Source organism: Hydractinia symbiolongicarpus, chromosome 3 (assembly GCF_029227915.1).
Source record: "Hydractinia symbiolongicarpus strain clone_291-10 chromosome 3, HSymV2.1, whole genome shotgun sequence".
NCBI classification, from domain to species: domain Eukaryota; kingdom Metazoa; phylum Cnidaria; class Hydrozoa; order Anthoathecata; family Hydractiniidae; genus Hydractinia; species Hydractinia symbiolongicarpus.
In genome coordinates, this window is record NC_079877.1 from 29,630,785 (window position 1) to 29,650,347 (window position 19,563).

General features: G+C 31.7%; 3 protein-coding genes across 3 annotated transcripts; all 3 read left to right on the forward strand.

The window, feature by feature from the left end:
* The first annotated feature begins 1,831 nt into the window (after nucleotides 1-1,831).
* On the forward strand, nucleotides 1,832-5,452 carry LOC130636734 (nucleolar and spindle-associated protein 1-like). The gene is made up of 10 exons (XM_057446564.1): nucleotides 1,832-1,928; nucleotides 2,013-2,072; nucleotides 2,366-2,504; nucleotides 2,898-2,960; nucleotides 3,059-3,101; nucleotides 3,209-3,287; nucleotides 3,383-3,457; nucleotides 3,550-3,854; nucleotides 4,361-4,588; nucleotides 5,233-5,452. The coding sequence occupies exons 1-10, from the start codon at nucleotides 1,839-1,841 to the stop codon at nucleotides 5,315-5,317; spliced, it is 1,167 nt and encodes a 388-aa protein (XP_057302547.1). The 5' UTR covers nucleotides 1,832-1,838; the 3' UTR covers nucleotides 5,318-5,452.
* Nucleotides 5,453-11,183: 5,731 nt separating this feature from the next.
* LOC130637029 (melatonin receptor type 1C-like) lies at nucleotides 11,184-12,068 on the forward strand. Its single transcript, XM_057446882.1, has one exon. The coding sequence runs from the start codon at nucleotides 11,184-11,186 to the stop codon at nucleotides 12,066-12,068; it is 885 nt and encodes a 294-aa protein (XP_057302865.1).
* Nucleotides 12,069-14,160: 2,092 nt separating this feature from the next.
* On the forward strand, nucleotides 14,161-16,662 carry LOC130635482 (angiopoietin-2-like). The gene is made up of 4 exons (XM_057444816.1): nucleotides 14,161-14,605; nucleotides 14,794-14,992; nucleotides 15,186-15,443; nucleotides 15,697-16,662. Exons 1-4 carry the CDS (start codon nucleotides 14,279-14,281, stop codon nucleotides 15,912-15,914), a joined length of 1,002 nt encoding a protein of 333 aa, XP_057300799.1. The 5' UTR covers nucleotides 14,161-14,278; the 3' UTR covers nucleotides 15,915-16,662.
* Nucleotides 16,663-19,563: the final 2,901 nt, after the last annotated feature.

Consider the following 19,563-nt stretch of genomic DNA (forward strand, 5'->3'; position numbering starts at 1 on the left):
TTTGGCAGATATAATCCTAATTTGGCGGATGCACCATTTTAAATTTATGGCTAAGACGGCATGTTTCTCCTAATTAGGCACCAATAGCACAAAATCTGTTTAAACAACTAACACCTGATTTTTTTCCAAATTGCGTTTCTACAGACCCTGCCTTTATTTGCAAGGATAAAAAATTTGATTTGGCTGCTTGATTTTGTAATAAAAGGGTTAAACTAGGCTAGACCCTCCAAAATTATCCGAAATAGGCACTGTGGTGCTTCATTAGTCATCTTACCCATAATTTGGAGATTCTCCTAATTAGCAGTACACTCTTTGTTAGCAGTTTTCCCTGACTGCATTTCCCCTTTTCCCAACTTTTTGACAAAAGTTTTTATCTATATTAAATCGAAAAAATTAGATCAAACGAGGTAGTCCTAACAGAAGGTCTAGCTAGGAGTTTAATGGATTCACTTCTTGTTGAATGATTAGATGAATGGTAGACCAATTTAAAAATATCACAAGTATTACCTGGAGAATGCAGATTGATAATAACAAAAGTTAAAATAATGTTGAGAAATTTTATAAGATCTATAAAAGTAAGAATTTTAATAATATTCTTACTTTTAAAGATACATAACTTTGAAGTGAGGCCCCACACTTGTGCACTATAAGAAATATGAGAAGAAAATAATGCATGGTAAATTGAGAGGAGGATATCCTTAGGCACATAATATCTTAGTTTGCACAGAGCTACATTTGTTTTTCTTTAATTTATTAGATATTTAGATATTTTTTAGATATTTTTTTTTTATTTATCAATAGCAGTTATATATATACAATTAAAATTAAAAGAAAATAAATATAAAGAAAAAGAAAATAAATATCATAATTAGTCAGGGTAACAAAATTAAAATATATAATGCTATTGAAGGGAGACCATACCTAATAGCATAAAGCTAAGGCAAAGGGTATGGCCACCCTTGGACAATTACAGTAAACGATACGAGACGCACAAAACAACACACCAATTGCCAATATAAGATATATGTGAAAGTCACAATCTATAAATTCATCTATTAATATGCCTAGATATTTTCATGAGATAAAAATTCGGGTTTTTTAATAACAGTTTTCAGGATTTAGGACTTTTTTTTCTCATGTTTAAAGTTTCATAACTTTGGATTGGCTTATATATATGATATGTTTTCTTTGTTGTTTCACTACATGTTCACCTGTTAACATTATTTTTATATTGTCATTTGCAGAAATTGCAGATTGGTTTATTTGTAAAAGTATATCTTTATTAATTTATCAAAATGGTGCAAGATTTTATTATCTGCCATCAACCAATCTATAAAATATGTCTCAGTACTTAATTTAGTTTCTTGAAATAATACTATAGAGAGGAGGTCCAAAATACAGTTGGACCATTACTATTGAAATCTTACTATTCCTGTTCATTCAATAAAGTGACTCATACCCTCTGGTTGGTCTGTGATAATTCTATGTCTCATCCACCTCTGCACATTTTTGTGATATTAAAACGACTAAAGTCAAATATAAACAAACTTCCATTTTTTGAAAAGTCAACAATTTGCAGATTAAAAATTAGCTACAGAGCTGTCATTAAAATATACTTTGTCTGGTGAAGTAGCACCATATTGGAGGAATTTTTTAATGGTTTTCCTTGTTTCTGTAACTGGACAATATCTTGTTTGTGTACCTGGACCATGTTTAAATCTGTATCCATTAACAGGTCTAAGATCATGACGATAGAAAATGTTGACAATTTATGTGGGACCAACATGATATAATAATTTATGCAATAATCAGCTATTTATAATCCTTATAGGTTCAAAATGTTTTATACAAAGAATGAGTTATCTTCTTTGACCAGGAGGGAACTGCAAAAATTGTGCAAGCAGTTTGGAGTAAAGGCTAATAGAAAGGTATAAGAGGGTCAAGCTTTTGTTACTTATACTTCAATTGCACTTCAATTCTTACTTTACAGATCTTTTTAATTTTTTTTACAGAATTGTGAATTGGTTGATGACCTGTGCAATTTTTTTGCAAATCTTCAAAACGAGGAAAAGGTAAGGTGTTTTTTTTCATTCGATGCATTCAGAAGTAATATAAAACATATAGCTTAAGAGATAACTATTTTAAATACTTATTCTTTGGTATTATTACCTGAGTCCATGTATTTTTTGCATCTGTTGTATATTAAACCTTGTGTTGTGTATTTTGTGTTGATTTATTTTGGCAATTTATAGTTCTTATTAATTCATTTAGAAATGATATAAACAATCAAAACCTTTTTCCTTTTGGTCACTTAATTTTAATAAACTCAATTTGAAACCCTTTATACAGCGTTTTTCTTTCATAGGAATTACAAGATGATTTGCGAAAGCAGGAATCTGTATTGGCTTGGATATCAGACGATGATGAAAACAAACGTGACGAAGAAAAAGAAAATATGAAAAATGAATTAATGAAAGAAGTAGAGCGGCGTGCTCATGAAAAATGTAAGTATTTTCACCATCATACTACAGACTACATGGTTTTCTTATAAGCAGCCTACTTGCAAGGGTCTTTGTTTCAAGTTGGTACAAAAATTAGGCAATTTCCTAGCAGCCTTCAGGCCTCGCATCCATCCCCTGAACATTTTTTTTAGTTAGCAACATTCCCAGTTATTATCGATTCTTGATAAAATATCCTTATTGTTTATCCTACATTTTTCTAGTGATTTTGTAACATTTGGGGATACTTGCCTATCCATGGAGTATTTCTTTGCTCCCCATTTGCTGCAAAAATTCAGCACCTATCATTCTCGAAAGAGGATATATATTTTTCTGATTATACATAAGCTGTTAACACTTTTAGCATTATTTTATGTTGTTTTTTCATTTTACTTTTAGTTACAAAAATACCAAGATTAAAAGCAGATGTGCTTTTTTCTCTTGGACAGACAGCTTCGCCGGGTAAAAAAGTCTTTTCTTTGCGTGATTGTGTGTGAGTTTATTTGTGAAACTTCATTTTAAATTTATGATATTCATTGTACTTAAAATATTTTTTTTAGCTTCAAGGAGAAAATTTGAACAAACACACAAAGAACTCAAAAAGTATGCCAAATATGGGAATTTTTTTACGAGCACCATATCATCAAATATAATAAATATTTAAAAGCTGGATTTGTCACAAGTTTTTTTATGTTGTTCTTATATTTCAGATTGGACTCTATAGATGTTTACATGGAAAAGAAAAGAAAAAGAGCAGAAGAAAGGTTCAGCTATCATAAAAAGTTAAAGGTATCTATTTTATTCTCTGAGGAATTCTTGCATTGGTGTAAAAACTGTAAATCATTTTTACTTTAACTTTTATTGTTTTATCATTTGTTCAACAGATTAATGCTGAAACTACGTTAAAACGAATGAAAATGTCCCATAATACGCCAGCAGGAAACGCTGACAATACTCAGGTATATATTTACTTCCTGTTTCAAAAATTTAATCACAAAAAACTGGCAAATATTTTGTTTTAAATATATACTGATTTTTTTTTTAATTTTAGAAAAGAAAATCTCAGGGTAATACCCCTGTACCAGCGAAAACCGCCGTCAGAACACCCATGTTTAAAAAGTCTGCTCTAAAAATCGACAAAGAAGTATCCTTTAATTTCGTTTCTAAATTAAAATCTCCAAAGCCTGTAAAAGCACCGAGAATTTCACCTCGTTTGAATGCACTTAAGGAAAGAAATTTTAATACCAAACGGAAACTAACACCCGGTGTTACGCGGAAGTCAGTACAATTTACCAACGTCAACAAGAAAACAGTTAAAGTTGCGAACAAGTTAAATCGTACGCTTGGCGACCTCAAGTATGTTTAGTTAATCAGTTTACTGTATTTTCTTTTTGTTGTTGTTGAAACCAAGCATTTGTTGATACTTTTTTATCAAACAACTTCTCTATTTAAGGTGCATTACATTAAACGTCTGAATCAAGTTTAACGAGTTTTGTAAATTTCGCTAGTTTTTATCAATTTCACAGTAATAACTCCCCTAAAAAATTATTGGTTAAGTGCTATTTACGAAGTTCCGAAAACGACGGAAACGTATCTTACAAACCTTTCGTATCCATAATTTATTTTGTATGAGCGCATACCTTGCGCTTTTAAATTAAGTTCTCTGGTAAAAGAAACTGTTAACGTTTTTGAACTAGCTAGCTATATGTTCTTTTAAATTCTTAAAGGTATAAGGCTATTTAGGGTAGCATTTTTAAAAAAAATAAATTCTATCATAAAAACGTAATTATTCATTGGTTTTCTATAGTGTTGCGATAAAGTGGGTATAGTTTCTGTAATACTTTTTCCTATTACTTTCTTAGATCGCCTGGCATCACTCCTGGAAAGAAAACGCCTATTAAATTCGACTTGCAAGCCTCTCTTAAGAAACGTTTGTCATACAAGCCTCATATAGGGAAACTGAAAGACGTATACTTTACTGACCGGAAAAGTTTAGATTCGAATAAAAGTTTAGTTGGAAATAAAAGTTTTTTGGGAACGACGAAACCAAAAGTTGGTGTTAAAGAAGTGACAAAAAATGTTTCTAACAGGTAATATATAATTTTAAATATCTTAAAATAATCTATATAGTTTACGCTTATTTGCTAGTATGTAATAATTCTACGCGTATCTAAGGCAATATTTGCCTTTTTCTTTTAATTAAGTTGTGCACACGTGTTCTTTCGGAAAGAGCGCGAAAGAGGAAAGATCAATAAGAAATATGTTTTTTGTTACTCTAAGATACGCCCATGCACTTAAAACAACAAATTATTGCACATGTATCTTTTAAGAAATCGAGTACTCTCTCAAATTTTATCTTTTAACTGCTAGTGCAGCTTATACACTCAAAGTTAAGAAACTTGGGGAGTTTAAGATTATGCTCTGCAAAATTTTTTCTACACATAATTTAAACTAAAAAATGACACTTGCAAGTTTATTATTATTCAATATTTCATAGATTACTCCTTTAATCTTATGAAACCACATGTAAGTTTTTAATAAAAACCTTAAAATAACTAGGAAACCTAAACCACTATTGCTTGGTTTTTTTTATAAGAATGCTACTGTAAATCTTGACTTTTTTCTATGTTGACACGTAAAGCTTATGACACCGTCATGAATATTGAGTGTCATATATATGTCAATAAGTTCCAGAGGCCATCGAGCATTGGCTACTACTCTGTTTATTTTTTAGAAACGAACGACGAACAGCCGCGACACAACGCCGTAATACAAAAAGGGACGACGCTTTGGCGAAACGACGTGGTATCTTATGTTAAACTTTTTTTGTACATATGCTTTTAATGACATTTTAGCAGATATAATTATTTCACCGATTTAACTTTGTAAATACAGGAGTATTAAACTTTGTAAATATTCTTACCATATGAGAATAGGTTTCATGCGTAATCCTATACACAGACGCTTTTTTTCACAACACGTGTGTTCAAAATAAACATGAAGTACAAGTATAGTAAATATTTCATCCTATTATTTTCTGTGGACTTAAATCACTTGAATTAAATTTAATTTAAGTGAGAGTCTGGCAGTATACCTATTGTATATATTTTTTTCCTTCGGCGAAAACAGTAAGAGTAGAAACAGTTAGCTGTCAATATTTTATTGGTATTTATATGCTATCCTGACCCGCTTAATGTGCACGCTCTTTGCTACGCTCGTGTATTTTACCGTTGTATTAAAAACTCTGGAAATACTCCGAAAATTTTAGGTTTTGTTTTTAAGCTTATTTTATTGGATGGCTTCACATACACCTGCTCACCCGTCGGCCTCCCGAAGCCTGCTAAATAATAATATCATTCATATGCATTTTTTTGATATTGCATCATGGATTTTTTTGCCGGGCATTTATACCTGACTTTCCCGGAAAAAAATTTTTGACCGCCTGTTAAAAAGGTATACGAAAGTGTACTTTTTTGCGTGGAACTTGGTCATTTTCTGTGGTAAATTGTAATTGTATCAATAATTTGTTTTTGCTGAATCGTTCTGCACGTTATCTCGTCACAAAAAAAAATAAAAAAAGCGGAAAATTTCGAAGAAAATAGTCAAAAAGTACACTTTCTTGGCATATAGTTCTAGAATTAACTAATACTTCTCAATGTCAGCATTTTTATTTCGAAAGTGACACTACTACACACCAGTTTTGATTTCAATAAAATAAAGCATGTTAAGTGAAAGTTTAAATGCTCAAACGATCAGAGTGTAAACATACCTTTAAAATTCGAATGTTGATAAGTGATTACAATGTTACGTCAAGTGTAAACATAACTGTAAACGATATTGTGCTGTACATATTGAACTGAGAATTATGGACTTCTCTCATCCTGTTAGAGTAACCATGGATTTGTCGCAAGGCTTTTTGCTATTTTATCGTGCTTAAAATAGTTCAAATTTAGTATTTGTAGCCAACATGTACAAGAACACCATGTGGAGTATTTAACCAATGTTAAAAAGCGATAAGTAGATTCACCGGTGGACATGTAGAAGTTAGAGAATGTGTTTTATTTGTAACGACAACCGTGCGTGGCAAAATCTATATAGTCGAGGATTATTAATGTGAAAATTCTTCAGTGATAGATTTACCAGAACAAATCCATTTATTCTCAAAGAATAATATTTCGAAGACTCTGACACCACCTGTCACATACTTCTTGGACCTAAATAAAAAAGTGTATCCTAAAAATTTAAACTTATGATCATAAAGACTTCATTTAAATTGATAAATTCAAACAATTTGGCTCGCCAATTTGTTTAAAAAACATCTCTAAAAAGGCTAATTTCTTATTTTGGCTGAAAAAGGTAGAATATATATTTTTTGCCAGGAATCATTGTTTTGCTATTATCTAAATTACAGCAAGTGAAGTTCTTAAATTGCGTTTTCATTGATTTATTTGTCTTCTGTTCTAAATCTCAGTAAAGTTTAATATCAAGATAAATATGTTTAAAAATCACTGAGAGTTTCCTGCGAATTTAAAAGTTATTGCGTTCATCAAAAGAGACGTTAAAACATTGTAGCACTTAGCTCCGAACAAATACGAGAATACTTCCCTATACAAATTAATATTCACAAGTTACATTTTGTTCAAATCTTTTTTTCAAATTCTGTGTTCAATTTCAGCTTTAGATAGACAATTTAAAATTAAAATTTAGACGACAATAACGACAAACCACGGAGTTCTGTAGCTTCCAAGGTTCAATATAGAGGAAAAACAGTTCAAACTCATTCCCCGGCGTCTTCTTTTCTTTAGAAACTTTGTTTCTTTGCAAACATTGCAGCAAATATTACAGTGCTGCCATAACCACAACCTAAAAAAAGCTAAAACATATTTAATTGGATTCATACTAGGCAATAACCTCGGTAATATAATTATGCTGAATCGTCTATTGCACGAATAATACTAGCTTAAAGTTTCTCTAAGCACAAGAAAGATTTAGCTGATTTGTCTTACAGATATCATCAAAACTTGTTTCTTGACAGCGTCTTACATTTTTTTGACCCCGCACTTTTCGATCCTGCGCTTTTCTTTACCAGGCCGTAGAAAATTGCGTCACAATTATTGAGAAGCACATTCAAGCTCAGGGGATAGGAAATATTTTCTGGGTGACCAATCACATTTGTTCTTGGAAAGCTTTTTTAAAGTTCAATCAGTTTATCACAACAAAATAGTTGAAAGCTGTTTGATATTGTCATAAATTATTTTATTTCAGGGAAGGAAACTTTAAGGTTCTTTTACTGTTATTAGAATGGAAGTAGATTAAATATTCAGTATTGTGTTGAGTAGATATCTGCTATTTGTCTGACTGTTCATGAAAATTTGAAAATTATAAAATATTCACAATAAAACTCTCCATATGCTTAAAATTTCTATTTTTGAGAATTTTCAAGCCCTAGCAGATCTTGCACATGAAAAGGAATAATTGTACAATTTTGATGTGTAGATAAAAGTTGTGTTAAATTACGTGCGAACGTTCTATGTTCTTGTTCCACCTGAAATGAAACGAGACATGTTTTCATTTATTACAGCTTTTTTGTAAAAAGCAGCGATATTCTCCTTAAAAAGTTTAAGGAACCTTTTTGACAGTTTTTGCTTGCAAACTGTAAAATGTTTTTTTTAAGTTCTCATAAGGAAATTTGGAACACTTCTGCAAATGCAAAATTATGAATCTTAATTTTGTATTTGAAATATTTTTCAAAAAAATGATTACGAGAATACACCATTACAGAAGGCCTATGAATGGAAATGAGAAAATTTTCACATATCGACTGTTCGTTATATCAAAAATTGAACGTTTTGCAGACAAACTAAGACTTATTTACTATGTATTTTAGGCCGTCTTAAAACTTTCCTTGAGTTAATGATTGCTTCTAACTCTGCTTCAAAGGTTCTAAATAATTACTATTATACAAAGTTAGTAATGACAGTCCTGATCTTCACTTTAACACAGGTGTAATTTTGTAGAGCTTATTTAACGCTAGAACATTTTTTCGCTTATCTCTATCATCTTGGAATCGTACTTCATGCTTTCTTGGTGGGAAAATTCAAATTCTGCATTTATCAGAAAAAGAAAATTTGTAAATATTTTTGAAAAATCCTTCAAAGGCTCGAAGAATTTTATTTTAGATTAAATTTACTGTCCTTAAACATTGCTTTGTTTAAACCCTCAAATTTCGTGTTTTGTGCATCGAGTTCGTTAACTAGATTTTTGGAGGATAAACATCAAGAGTCTACTGATTTAGAGTCGTTAAACGATGCTGTGTTATAAAATATGACGTAATTTATTTAAATTTAAATACAGAATAACAGAAAAAAGTCACTTGCCAATGCTTACAACGGACTTTGATTATTTAGTAAGATCCTAACCCTGTGATTTCTTGCCGTGTCTTATTTTTCTTGCAATTTTTTTTCTAGAAATTTTTGTTGCAAACGAAAATCATTGAAAAACCCTCTCTTCGCCACACGTTAAGCAGAGTACTTTGCAAATTTTTTTATTTTTAACCAACCAAACTGGCTCACACAATTTCAACCCAACCAAGACATCATTATGGCGGAAAGTCAACACGTGCAGGCTAAGCAAAACCTTTCTAACAAAAACCACAACAAAACTTATCAATATTAATAAAGACAACAAAATGCTCCATAGATTTTTCTGCGTAGTAACCTTGTCCAAATGAAACGTGTTGTTCGTTTTTATCTGTTATCTTGTTTTTCTTTACAAAAAAGAAGTGCAACAAATGCTATTATCACATTTTGACTTACTGCTACGGCCATCTTAACATATTGTCTCACAGGTATTCACATGTTTTGGTTTTATGAACTTTGTTTCACGTCGCAAAACCCACGCAACATGGAAAGAAATTTACATGCAAATGAAACATTCTTTGTTACAAATGGATAAAATTAGTTTCCGTGGTCCCGAATGATGGAAAAATAATTTTGAAGTTATCGAGGAACTTGATCATTGTCCCGTTATTCACTATTATAAATTAGAATGGATAATCAACCACAAAATTTCATTTTGAACAAAAAGCACCGGATTTATTTCTCTTTGACCTCTCAGCTTTGCATCTGAAGTACTTTATACTACAGAACCACAATTTCTGGTCCTTTTGATGTCCAACACAACCATACCGTTCAACAATGACACAAATGATAATAAAAGACTCATGGTTATATTACTAACTTAAGACGAACTGATATTAACCCTATAACTGGCCTCTTTCAACTTATTTGAGAGAAATGTAACCATTGCAGAAGCAGTGTCCTTGCAATACCATTACTGAAGTAATTGTGTAATGATGAGTTGCGCTGCCTATCCTATCAAACAAAAAATCCTATAGTTAATAAAAAACTAACGTTATATTCCATATTACCATATTAAAACTAATGGTAATGGCTTTCAAATCGATCTCTTAAGAAATGATTAGTTACATATTATTGTATTAAAAGAAAAGTAAGCTTTTTGAATTTTATTCTACAACCAGTGTTGTATGTTCGCCATATCTAGACAGTACAAAGTTCTGTTAAGAAAACTTCTCACTTGTCTGAGCCACCTTTTTGTTTGATGATAACTAACATTTTGGGAAGAATTTCATCACTTTACCTACAATTTTATTATTCTCCTTTATTTCTTTGATTTCCAGGCAAAAGAGCATATCCATTCCGGGCCGGCGAATCGGAATTGAAAGTGGGAGGGGGGGGGGGGTAAAATATATGTAGTATCTAAGGAGGCCCCACAATGGTTACGGGCCGAGAAAATCTTTGAATTTAGGCCTCTTAAATAGCCTTAAATGTGCCCCAATTTTCAGAATTTTTTATCGGATACTAATAAAAAAACCCTTAATTCATGCCTCTTAAATAGCCTTAAATGTGCCCCAATTTTCAGAATTTTTTATCGGATACTAATAAAAAAAACCCTTAATTCATGCAAAAGTTATACTTAATTTATGTTTTAGGTACCTTGATTTTTAAAAAATGCAACCATTTAAAATCATAAAGTAAATTTTATGCAGATGAAAAGTGTTAACAGAATCGTATAAATGAATTTGTAGCAAAGCAATCCAATAATTAAAACCTCGAAAAAAATTCTTTTTCTTAGCATAAAGTTACCCCTCTTCGGCCCCCTGGATTCGCCTGCCCTGCCATTACTTTTCTTTTATTCATAACACAAGGGTTACACGATACAGTAAAGTAGCTAATTGCCATAAAAAATCGTTTCAGGAACTAAAGCCGAAACGTTCAATGGAACCAATTCATTAGACATTTACGGAAAACAAATTTTCTGTCGCGAGCAAACAGGTGCCGCGGTGTGTCTATTGCAAAGACGTAAGTGTCAGAATTCGAAGGCGGTTTTAGTTTTAGTTTTTTTAGCTTCACATTTTTTGTTCGCAATAATCATAACATAAGCGGCTTTTCTCTTAAGTTCCAGTTTTTCGAAAAATAAATTTTTGTTATTGAATATCGCCTAAAAAAATGCGACACTTTTCACAATCTGCACATTTTTTAATTCAATAATAATTTGCAATTGATGTCATCCAGTCGACATAAAAAAAATGGTTAAACAATCTAAGCATTGCGTTCCAGGACTATACTGACCTTCCATCAAACTCAACTGAAAAAACCAGTAGAGATGTGCAATGATGTATTAGCATTTCTATTAACTTCCTTAATATTTTCCTTGTTAAGTGCAATATGTAATGGAGCATACATTTTGGTTGTCTTAAAAAACAAGAGGCTAAGAAGATCGAATAACCTTCTATACCTGTTACTTTCCATATCTGATTTGGTTGTTACTGCAATTTTAACTGTAATTTACGGGATACAGATCACAGAATACCGGAACGGTACATTAACTAGCGTTGCATCAATCTGGTCCTTAGTGGTACATAGTTTCATCGACATGTCTATTTCAGCTATTTTATTGATCCAATTGGAGTTGTATTTAGCCGTATTTAAACCGTTTAAATACAAAAGAACATTAAGAAAAAAAACATTACCTATGCTATTGATTTTAGCCTGGATTCCATCTATATTAATTCCATCCGTTATATTTTTGAATAAGTCGATATTTCAAGATATTATCCGAAATTTAATCACTTTTTACGAATTTTCCTCTCTGCTGCTCGTAGCGTTTTGTCAAAAGAAAGTGCTCAACTACATTAGGAAAAATAATCACACTAGACGAGGAAAAAAGTTGAGCCAAATAGCTGCTCAAATATTAGTTGTTTATGGAGTTTCTGCAGTTGCTGGTTTGGTAGGAAGTATAATTAACCAATTTAACTTAGCAACAGAAGGTTACAATGAATGCGTGTATCAATGGTGCATGTTTGTGGTGTTAACAAATACATGTTGGGACACTTGTATTTATGGATTACGTTCGGCTGCTGTTAGGAATGAACTTTTAAAAGTATTTCCATGCTTTCAGATTTGCGCTAAAAGTACCAAGAATAAAATAGGTAATTTTTCATATGCGATCTCTTTTAACCGGCTGCGTAGAAATGGTGTGCGAAAATGATATACCAACTTCTTCACAAACAGTTTGAAACATGTATATGAAAGATGTATAACGTCATTTAATGTTATCCCTTGAAAACAAAAAATGAAACAAAGAACTGAAAAGTAAATTTCACTATTTCTTTTGATTATCGAATTATCGCGCTTATCTTTTTCGCTAGCAGACATGGAGGAAACATCTATGAAAAATCGCCCTTCGTACGCACAGGAGCATTATAATATAGGCTAGCCGGTAATGGATATGTTCACGGATTCTCTTCTCTATTTTATTTGCCTAGCTTAGGCCGTTTTTTTCGTGTATCCGTAGCACGACAATAAAATGAAAAAAGTGGATATTAATATCAGAGACTAGCTGGATGCATCCATGACTTCGTCCGTCCTTTATACATGACATTTATATATGACATTTATATATGTAATTTATATATTTAGTAATTCGTGTATCCGTAGCATAGCTATAAATCCGAGACAGACCACAGGTTGATTTTACTATTACTATTATCAAAACCTATTGACTGCTTCATTAAAACTCGGAAAAATATCTTAACCATGTAAAATTCGTTTTTCTTATGATAATTGGTCTAACATTCAAGCTGGGAAATGTGCGTTAGAGAATGAGACAGGTCCTGTGGTAAAACAGGATGAGATAGAAATTATCTCCTGAACTTCTGCTTTAATCTAAGAAAAATTAATGCGCATTTTCATTGCACATACTAATAAAACTTTCAGGTCTTTTAATTCTTCTCAACCAAAGGCTGTTGAATGTAAATAAAAATTATCTGCGAAGTTTTTTTTTTTTTTGAAAAGAGATGATAATTATCTGACAAATTTTTTAGAACAGTATTTGTCATGTAATTATTAGAACGATAGATTACTAATTCTTTTTTGTATATTTCGTAAAAAACCCGAACAACCGGATAGGTCATGTATATGGTAATTCTTGATAATTCATGAGTAGTGTAAAAATGTTACTAAAGATTTACCATCGTCAAGTTTTTTCTTCGCGTTAGATAATTACCATAAAAAAGTTTCATTTTTACGTGATACAATTTACTTAGTTACGCAGCAGATCCTCTCAGCATTGTAGGAGACTAGCCCCGCAGTGTAGCATCATCACCAAGCAGAAAAAGACACTAAAATCACGTGACCTGTTGATCGTTTTTACGTCGGCCATTACACCTCCAGTTCTAAATACGTTCTAAATATAATTGTCTGTGTCACACCAGGTGAGAGATAATCGACTATTTTCTTAAAAAACCCTGATATAATTCGTCCATTACCATTGTCTCATTAATGTTATCCATTGGGCTGAGCTTCCCTCATTCGATCTCTGGATGATTTTATTCTGTTTCATCTCCCATGATCTATTAAAAATCGATTTTCTTTTAATAACATGCCCCCCTGCTGTTATTTCTTTTAATAACTCTGTTTTGCTATGCTGCATGGTTATGATACTTCCTGAGGTTTTTTATTTATGTATTAGACACATGCAAAATATTTAGATTTCATACCTCTCAGAGCTTTAGAAATTGGCTATTACTCGAAACTACCCCTAAAAATCTCCATGAAATCCTTGTGATTGGGAAAATATAATAAGTTTTGTTAGTATTGTCCTTATAACTTGAAACTTACAAGACAACTTTATTTTGTCAAGGGAAATTATTCAAAGAAGTTTAGCCACGTAATTAATCCGATTACCCGATTTTACAGATTTTACCTGGAATTTAAAAAAAAACAACGGATTCTCGGGCAATTTTTGGCGCGCAAAACGAAACGAGAAAATAATTTTACGCTAGAAGACGTAATACAAACTCTCATAGTAAACAGATAAGTGAAACGATGTACAATTCTTTTCAGCTAAGAAAGCGTACATGAAAAATTGATAGGATAATGTGTCAATGGGAAACAAATTCATCCATTTACGTCTGACTAATACGACCATGAATACAAATCACTGCCATTGAGAGAGATGTTATACTATTCGTTGTTTTCTAAATGGTAACCGAAAATAAATTATTAAATTGAGTTTTGTATCTTGTAGCTTAAGTGATTTTCTGTGTTATTTATTATTCAGTTGCGTTTTTTATTGAAACGGTTGCTTGGTGGAAAGAAAGAAGAATTAATCTCCCCAAGTCTTTAACTAACATAAAGAATGTGTTTGAGGAAAACAGGAAAAAGTCTAGTAGAAACAGCTTGTTAAAGTAAGGACGAATGAAGCTTGTTTTTTTACTTACCCAAGTTGTGTCTGTTTTATCAACAGTGCAACGACAAAGAGAAATACGTGAAGGCATGATAATAAGCTGGTTAAACATGAAAAGATTTCCTAATCGAATTTTAAATGTTCCACCGATCGAATCCTATTTAACAACAACAAAAGAAAAATGTGGAAGTTTATGTTTAAACACTCCATTTTGTAAAAGCTTGAATATGAAACAAGAAGGACATGTGAAGTACCGCTGTGATCTACTGGATAAGAATATGTTCGAGGAGAATTGCAAGTTTGAATGGGATGAAATGACGTCACATTATGCATTTACCGTATGTAGTTACCAATAAAGCAATGATGCCTAAGATCCTTTTATAATTTTAAGTTGCCTCTATATTCATTATTTTGATCAAATGCTGTAGCTAAACAAATCTTCAAAAATTTATTCTTTTCTATTTTATTGCTTCATTTTTGTACTAAATTTTTTTTCTTTATGAAACTTGAAACACTTTTAACTTAGAGCAACTGCACGAATGCGTATGATGTTTGCAACGAAACTTCAAAAATATGTATTCCTGAAGATAAGTCATCTACATACACGTGTGAAAACAAGTCTGGTGTTCAAACGAATCAAAAAAAGTTTTGCGACAAGCCAAGTTACCGACATGGGATTAATGTAAACTGGAAATTCCCCTATTGCGGAGTCTGCCATCATTTAGGTAAACAATAAGTCCTGATAAATAAAATGTAAAAAGGTCGAAATTACTTCAATTTAAATTTATAATCTCCCTTTTTTAATATGTATTCTTATATTACAGAAACTTTTATGAAATATTAAAAAACTTAGCATTAAATTATTACAGACAGATTCAAAGCAACTTGCACTCCTTATTAAACGTATTTCATATTTAGATGGGGTGTATATTCTGAGGAGAAGTTTTCATGAAAATTTTAACAGAACGTGGAATGAGTACAAGGGAGGATTCGGAAAATTTGATAGTGATTATTGGATTGGTTTAGAAATGTTACATCAACTAACGAATCCTTCTGTACATCTACAAGTTTTTATTGCTGGACCTGGACTTTCAGATCAAGGAACCACATTGTTTTTTGAAAAATTTTCAATTGCATCTGAATCTAAAAATTATCGTATAAGTTTATCCTCTTCGGGTAGGAATGTTCATTTAACCTTCAAAACACTGTTTGCATCTAATCTGCTTAAAATTTATTTCAATATTTTTCTATTATGGATCATGGATTCCTCAATTTTCGATCTAGTCACTGCTTTAAAAGATACTGGAAAATGTTAAGATGTTGATAAACGACCTAGTATGAAAATTGATATCTAAAGCCAGTTTTGAAATAGGTTGTCTTGTCTGCGTCTTGTCTTATATAAACAATATTCTAATTCTTTAACAATTAGGAGACAGTAAGATGGTTACTAACCACAATGGAAAAGTTTTCAGTACATTTGACAAAGGTGAGAAACAAGCTAAAGCAAAAATATTTGGTGCAGGATGGTGGTATGGCGAGATAGAGTCTGTCAATTGGTTCACTGGATATTGGAAAGAATATCTTAATGTTACTGACCCTGCTGTAACTATTACATCTTTGGATTGTATCATAACGCGCTATGTTTGAATTTCAGAGGAACACACCCAGAAGATTGTTTCTAGGGAAAGCTTTTCTGAATATGTCGTTTAAAAAGAAGAAAAAATTTTATTTAAAATATATCAAACAACCTATTATTTATGGTATTTTTTCTTCTTTTTTCTTTTTTACGGATATATTTTGCACAAGTTATTTTAAATTTTTTTGAATAAGCAAATAAAATATTGATAACGACTTAATTGTCATGTTAACAAGGTAATGAAAAGAAAAGCGTTTTTGTTTGATGCTAACCATCTGTTATTTTTTAGTTTTTTTTTAAGATTTAAAAATAGTCCAAGAAGGAGGAATTTGTTTGCAACTTTACTTTCTTTTTCTTGAAAGCGTAAACCATGAACAGATGTTAAAGAATATTTCCAGCTGTACTCCTGCTGGATAACAGTATTTTCAGTGGTCTTATATACAGAATATATTTTAATCAATAAAAATTATAGCTGTGACTAATGTCTAGATAATATCTCTAAGTATGTAGTGTCATAGGAAGCGACTTTGTTTTTCCAGGCGGGGTCGCGGGGTTACGGGGGTAATAAGAACCTTGCCACCCCTCCCTGCTTCTTACGCCAATGGTAAGTCGTAAAATAAAATGATATGGTTATGCTTTCCATATTTTTTTGTTGAGATATCATGCACATACCGAACGCAGGAGTGGTTTTGATTGGTTGTTTTTTTTAAACATTGTAATCGCACAACTATGTTTTAGAAATATATCAAGTCTAACAAAGTCAAGTTTCAATTGCATTCTCACAGAGTGTATCTGTCCTTATCTTCGAAATTTGATAACATTAGTCGTAGATTATGTGAAAAATAATTTACTACATGTTTATCATCTTTCTTTACACCAGTCTACCCACACAAATAAGTCGCTCTAAGGCTCTATTTCGTCTATTTTTTCCTTATAATCCAACCTTGTCCCTAGGGTTTTTTGATGAGAGTTAGCTAAATGCAAGACCACATATTGACGACGAGGTTGTCTAGGTGTTCGACTAATAATCAAAACGTTTTTTTTGTTACCTGCCACCTGCGCAAAATAACCAACATCACCATGACAACGCTTTAGAGTACAAAAACCTGAGCGGATGGAACATTTATTACGCAGCTTGCGAAAAAAAAACAACTTAAAAAAACAAATGGCCTAAATCAAGGCAGCAATGGCTTGTAGTAAGAAAAGAAAATGTTCGAATTAAGTTTCATTGAAAACAAAACATTCGAATATCCACATTATAAAAAATTTTGAAACGTTTTTTTTAACCGAAGATTATTCTTCGTCAAATAAAAGAGACTATTACAATTTGACGACGGTCTGCTTATTGCTTATTGTGCTGATGAATATTTACATTAAAACAGAAGTTACTTATGTGTGTACCATCTAAAGTAAGTTTAAAATTAGCAACATTTCTTGATGATGTTTGACCATGTGTTATAGCTGGAACCGTGTGATATAATCTTAAACTTTCGATGTTTTTGTAACCACTTAATTGAGAAACGTCGATTCGATAGACGTCGTGGTTAAGAAGATTAGAATGGCTGCTTTTTTGATGGAATGATTCGGAATGATTCGGAATTTACTGCAACTTGATTTTTTGAGTCCGTAAGTATGTACCTAGTACAAGTATGCAGCTAGATATGTTTTAACGATTCTTCGGAAATGATTTTGTTTATGAGGTTAAAATTATAAAGCATGCAGTTAAGGCTTTTAGCTAAACAGCGTTTCGGATTTACCGTATAACCCGATTGAAAATAGCTATTAGTTAATAAGGTTCTTCATCCACCTTGGATGCACATAATGGCGCCAAAACTTAATATTATAGAAGTACCTGGGGTCAGAAAAGATAAAGTCATGAAGTTTCGTTTATTTTTGAAAAGGCAAAAAAGGTTTCAATCATGTGTAGGGATAAAGTCTTGTTAAATATAAACGGAATACATCATTTAACTCTTCTTCTCCCTTGGCAATTATTTTAATCGAAAAATTGTCAATTAGTTTAATCATTTTAAAATTCTAATGGTATAACTTATAAACATGATGGTATGTTAAAGGCTATTTGCAACTGAGACAGCGTTTCATGCAATCTTTTATCTGCCATATAATGGTTTATTGGGTCGTCATATAATTTTTAATGGTTTATAGGATTATAATATGTTTTTCAAGTAGATTAGTTACGCATATTAAGAAAATTATAACGCTCACAGAGTTGTTTATTTAATGAATTGTGTTATGCAAAATATTTTTTAACAAACAAACGTTCATATAATTTAAATCAAGTCGTGATCAAAATTGAAGTACTTGGACTCAAGCACAAATAAGGTTTTATTAGAAATGGCGTTCACAAAAAATGCTGCTGATTACAAGAAACATAATCACCTTGTCCAGAAAACAACATTTTTAGAATTGATATTAAGGTTAGACATAAAGAATGGCTTTACATGCCTTAATATTGGTTGTGGACCTGGAAATTTCACGAAACCTCTAGCAGATCTTGTTGGAGAGGATGGATATGTCCTCGGTATTGATTCTGACCAAGGCAGAATTGACCTTGCTAAGGAGACATTTTCTTCTATTTTGAATTTAGAATTTTTGTGCATAAATGGTGGAAATATACCAAGTAACCTCGAAAAATTCGTTTTTACTTTACTAAAACCAGGCGGATTGTTTGCTTTTAGTTGTCCGCTAAAAATAGCTGACGATATTGTAAATATATTTAAACTAATAGAGGATAAAGATGATGTGCCTCATAATGGAAATACGGAGCTTACTTCAATTCCCAAGTATAAACAAAAATTAGCAGAATATGGTTTCGAGAATATTAACGTGCACCCTACAGAACATATGTCTGTGATTCAGACACCAAATCAGTTTTTGTTATGGTTGAGCGCATCTATAATGTCCGAAATCGACATTATTGAACTGTGCCAAAAACATGAAAGTGACTTAAATTTTAAGAAAAATCCAAATGGGGAATATTTGTTAAAGTACCCTCGCGTTTGCGCTATTGCGAAAAAACCCGACAAATAAACTTAAAGTTGAGAAAGTTGAATATTTTTATGACCTGTTGCTTTACCCTCGTGTATTATTATTACGTAACCCTATATATGTGTCTATAATAGTTCTTGTAATTTGTACTAAAATAGAAGAGAAATAAATTGGAGTAAAAGGGAAATAGTGTATTGCATTTAGGAATAATAAAATTTAAGCCTTATTTCATTAAGAATATTTTTTTCGTGCGCAATGCACCTTACACATTTAGCCAGGACACCCAGCATAATTTTTCTTGCTATCGGAGAATCAGAATAGTTCAGGTAGGATAAGCTTGCTCGCAAAAAAGTTGCCTGCGGTCAGAATATTGACTGCAGGAAGATCGCTCCTTACTCACGTGATCATTCGCCGAAAATTATTTCGGGTTTTTCTCTAAGAAATTATTTTGTGCTAATTTTTATTTTGATTTAGGTATTTACTGTAATACATTCGTTTGCGTCTAAGCTTCGGTATGAGACATTTTGAATTTTTGGAAGCCCTTAAATACAGCATAGTTAACTATGCTATTATATTTTAAGCTTCACTTGTTGTTACAAGATAACTTTTATACCGTAAGTGAAGTTATTTTTTACGTCTTTTTATTTGCTTATT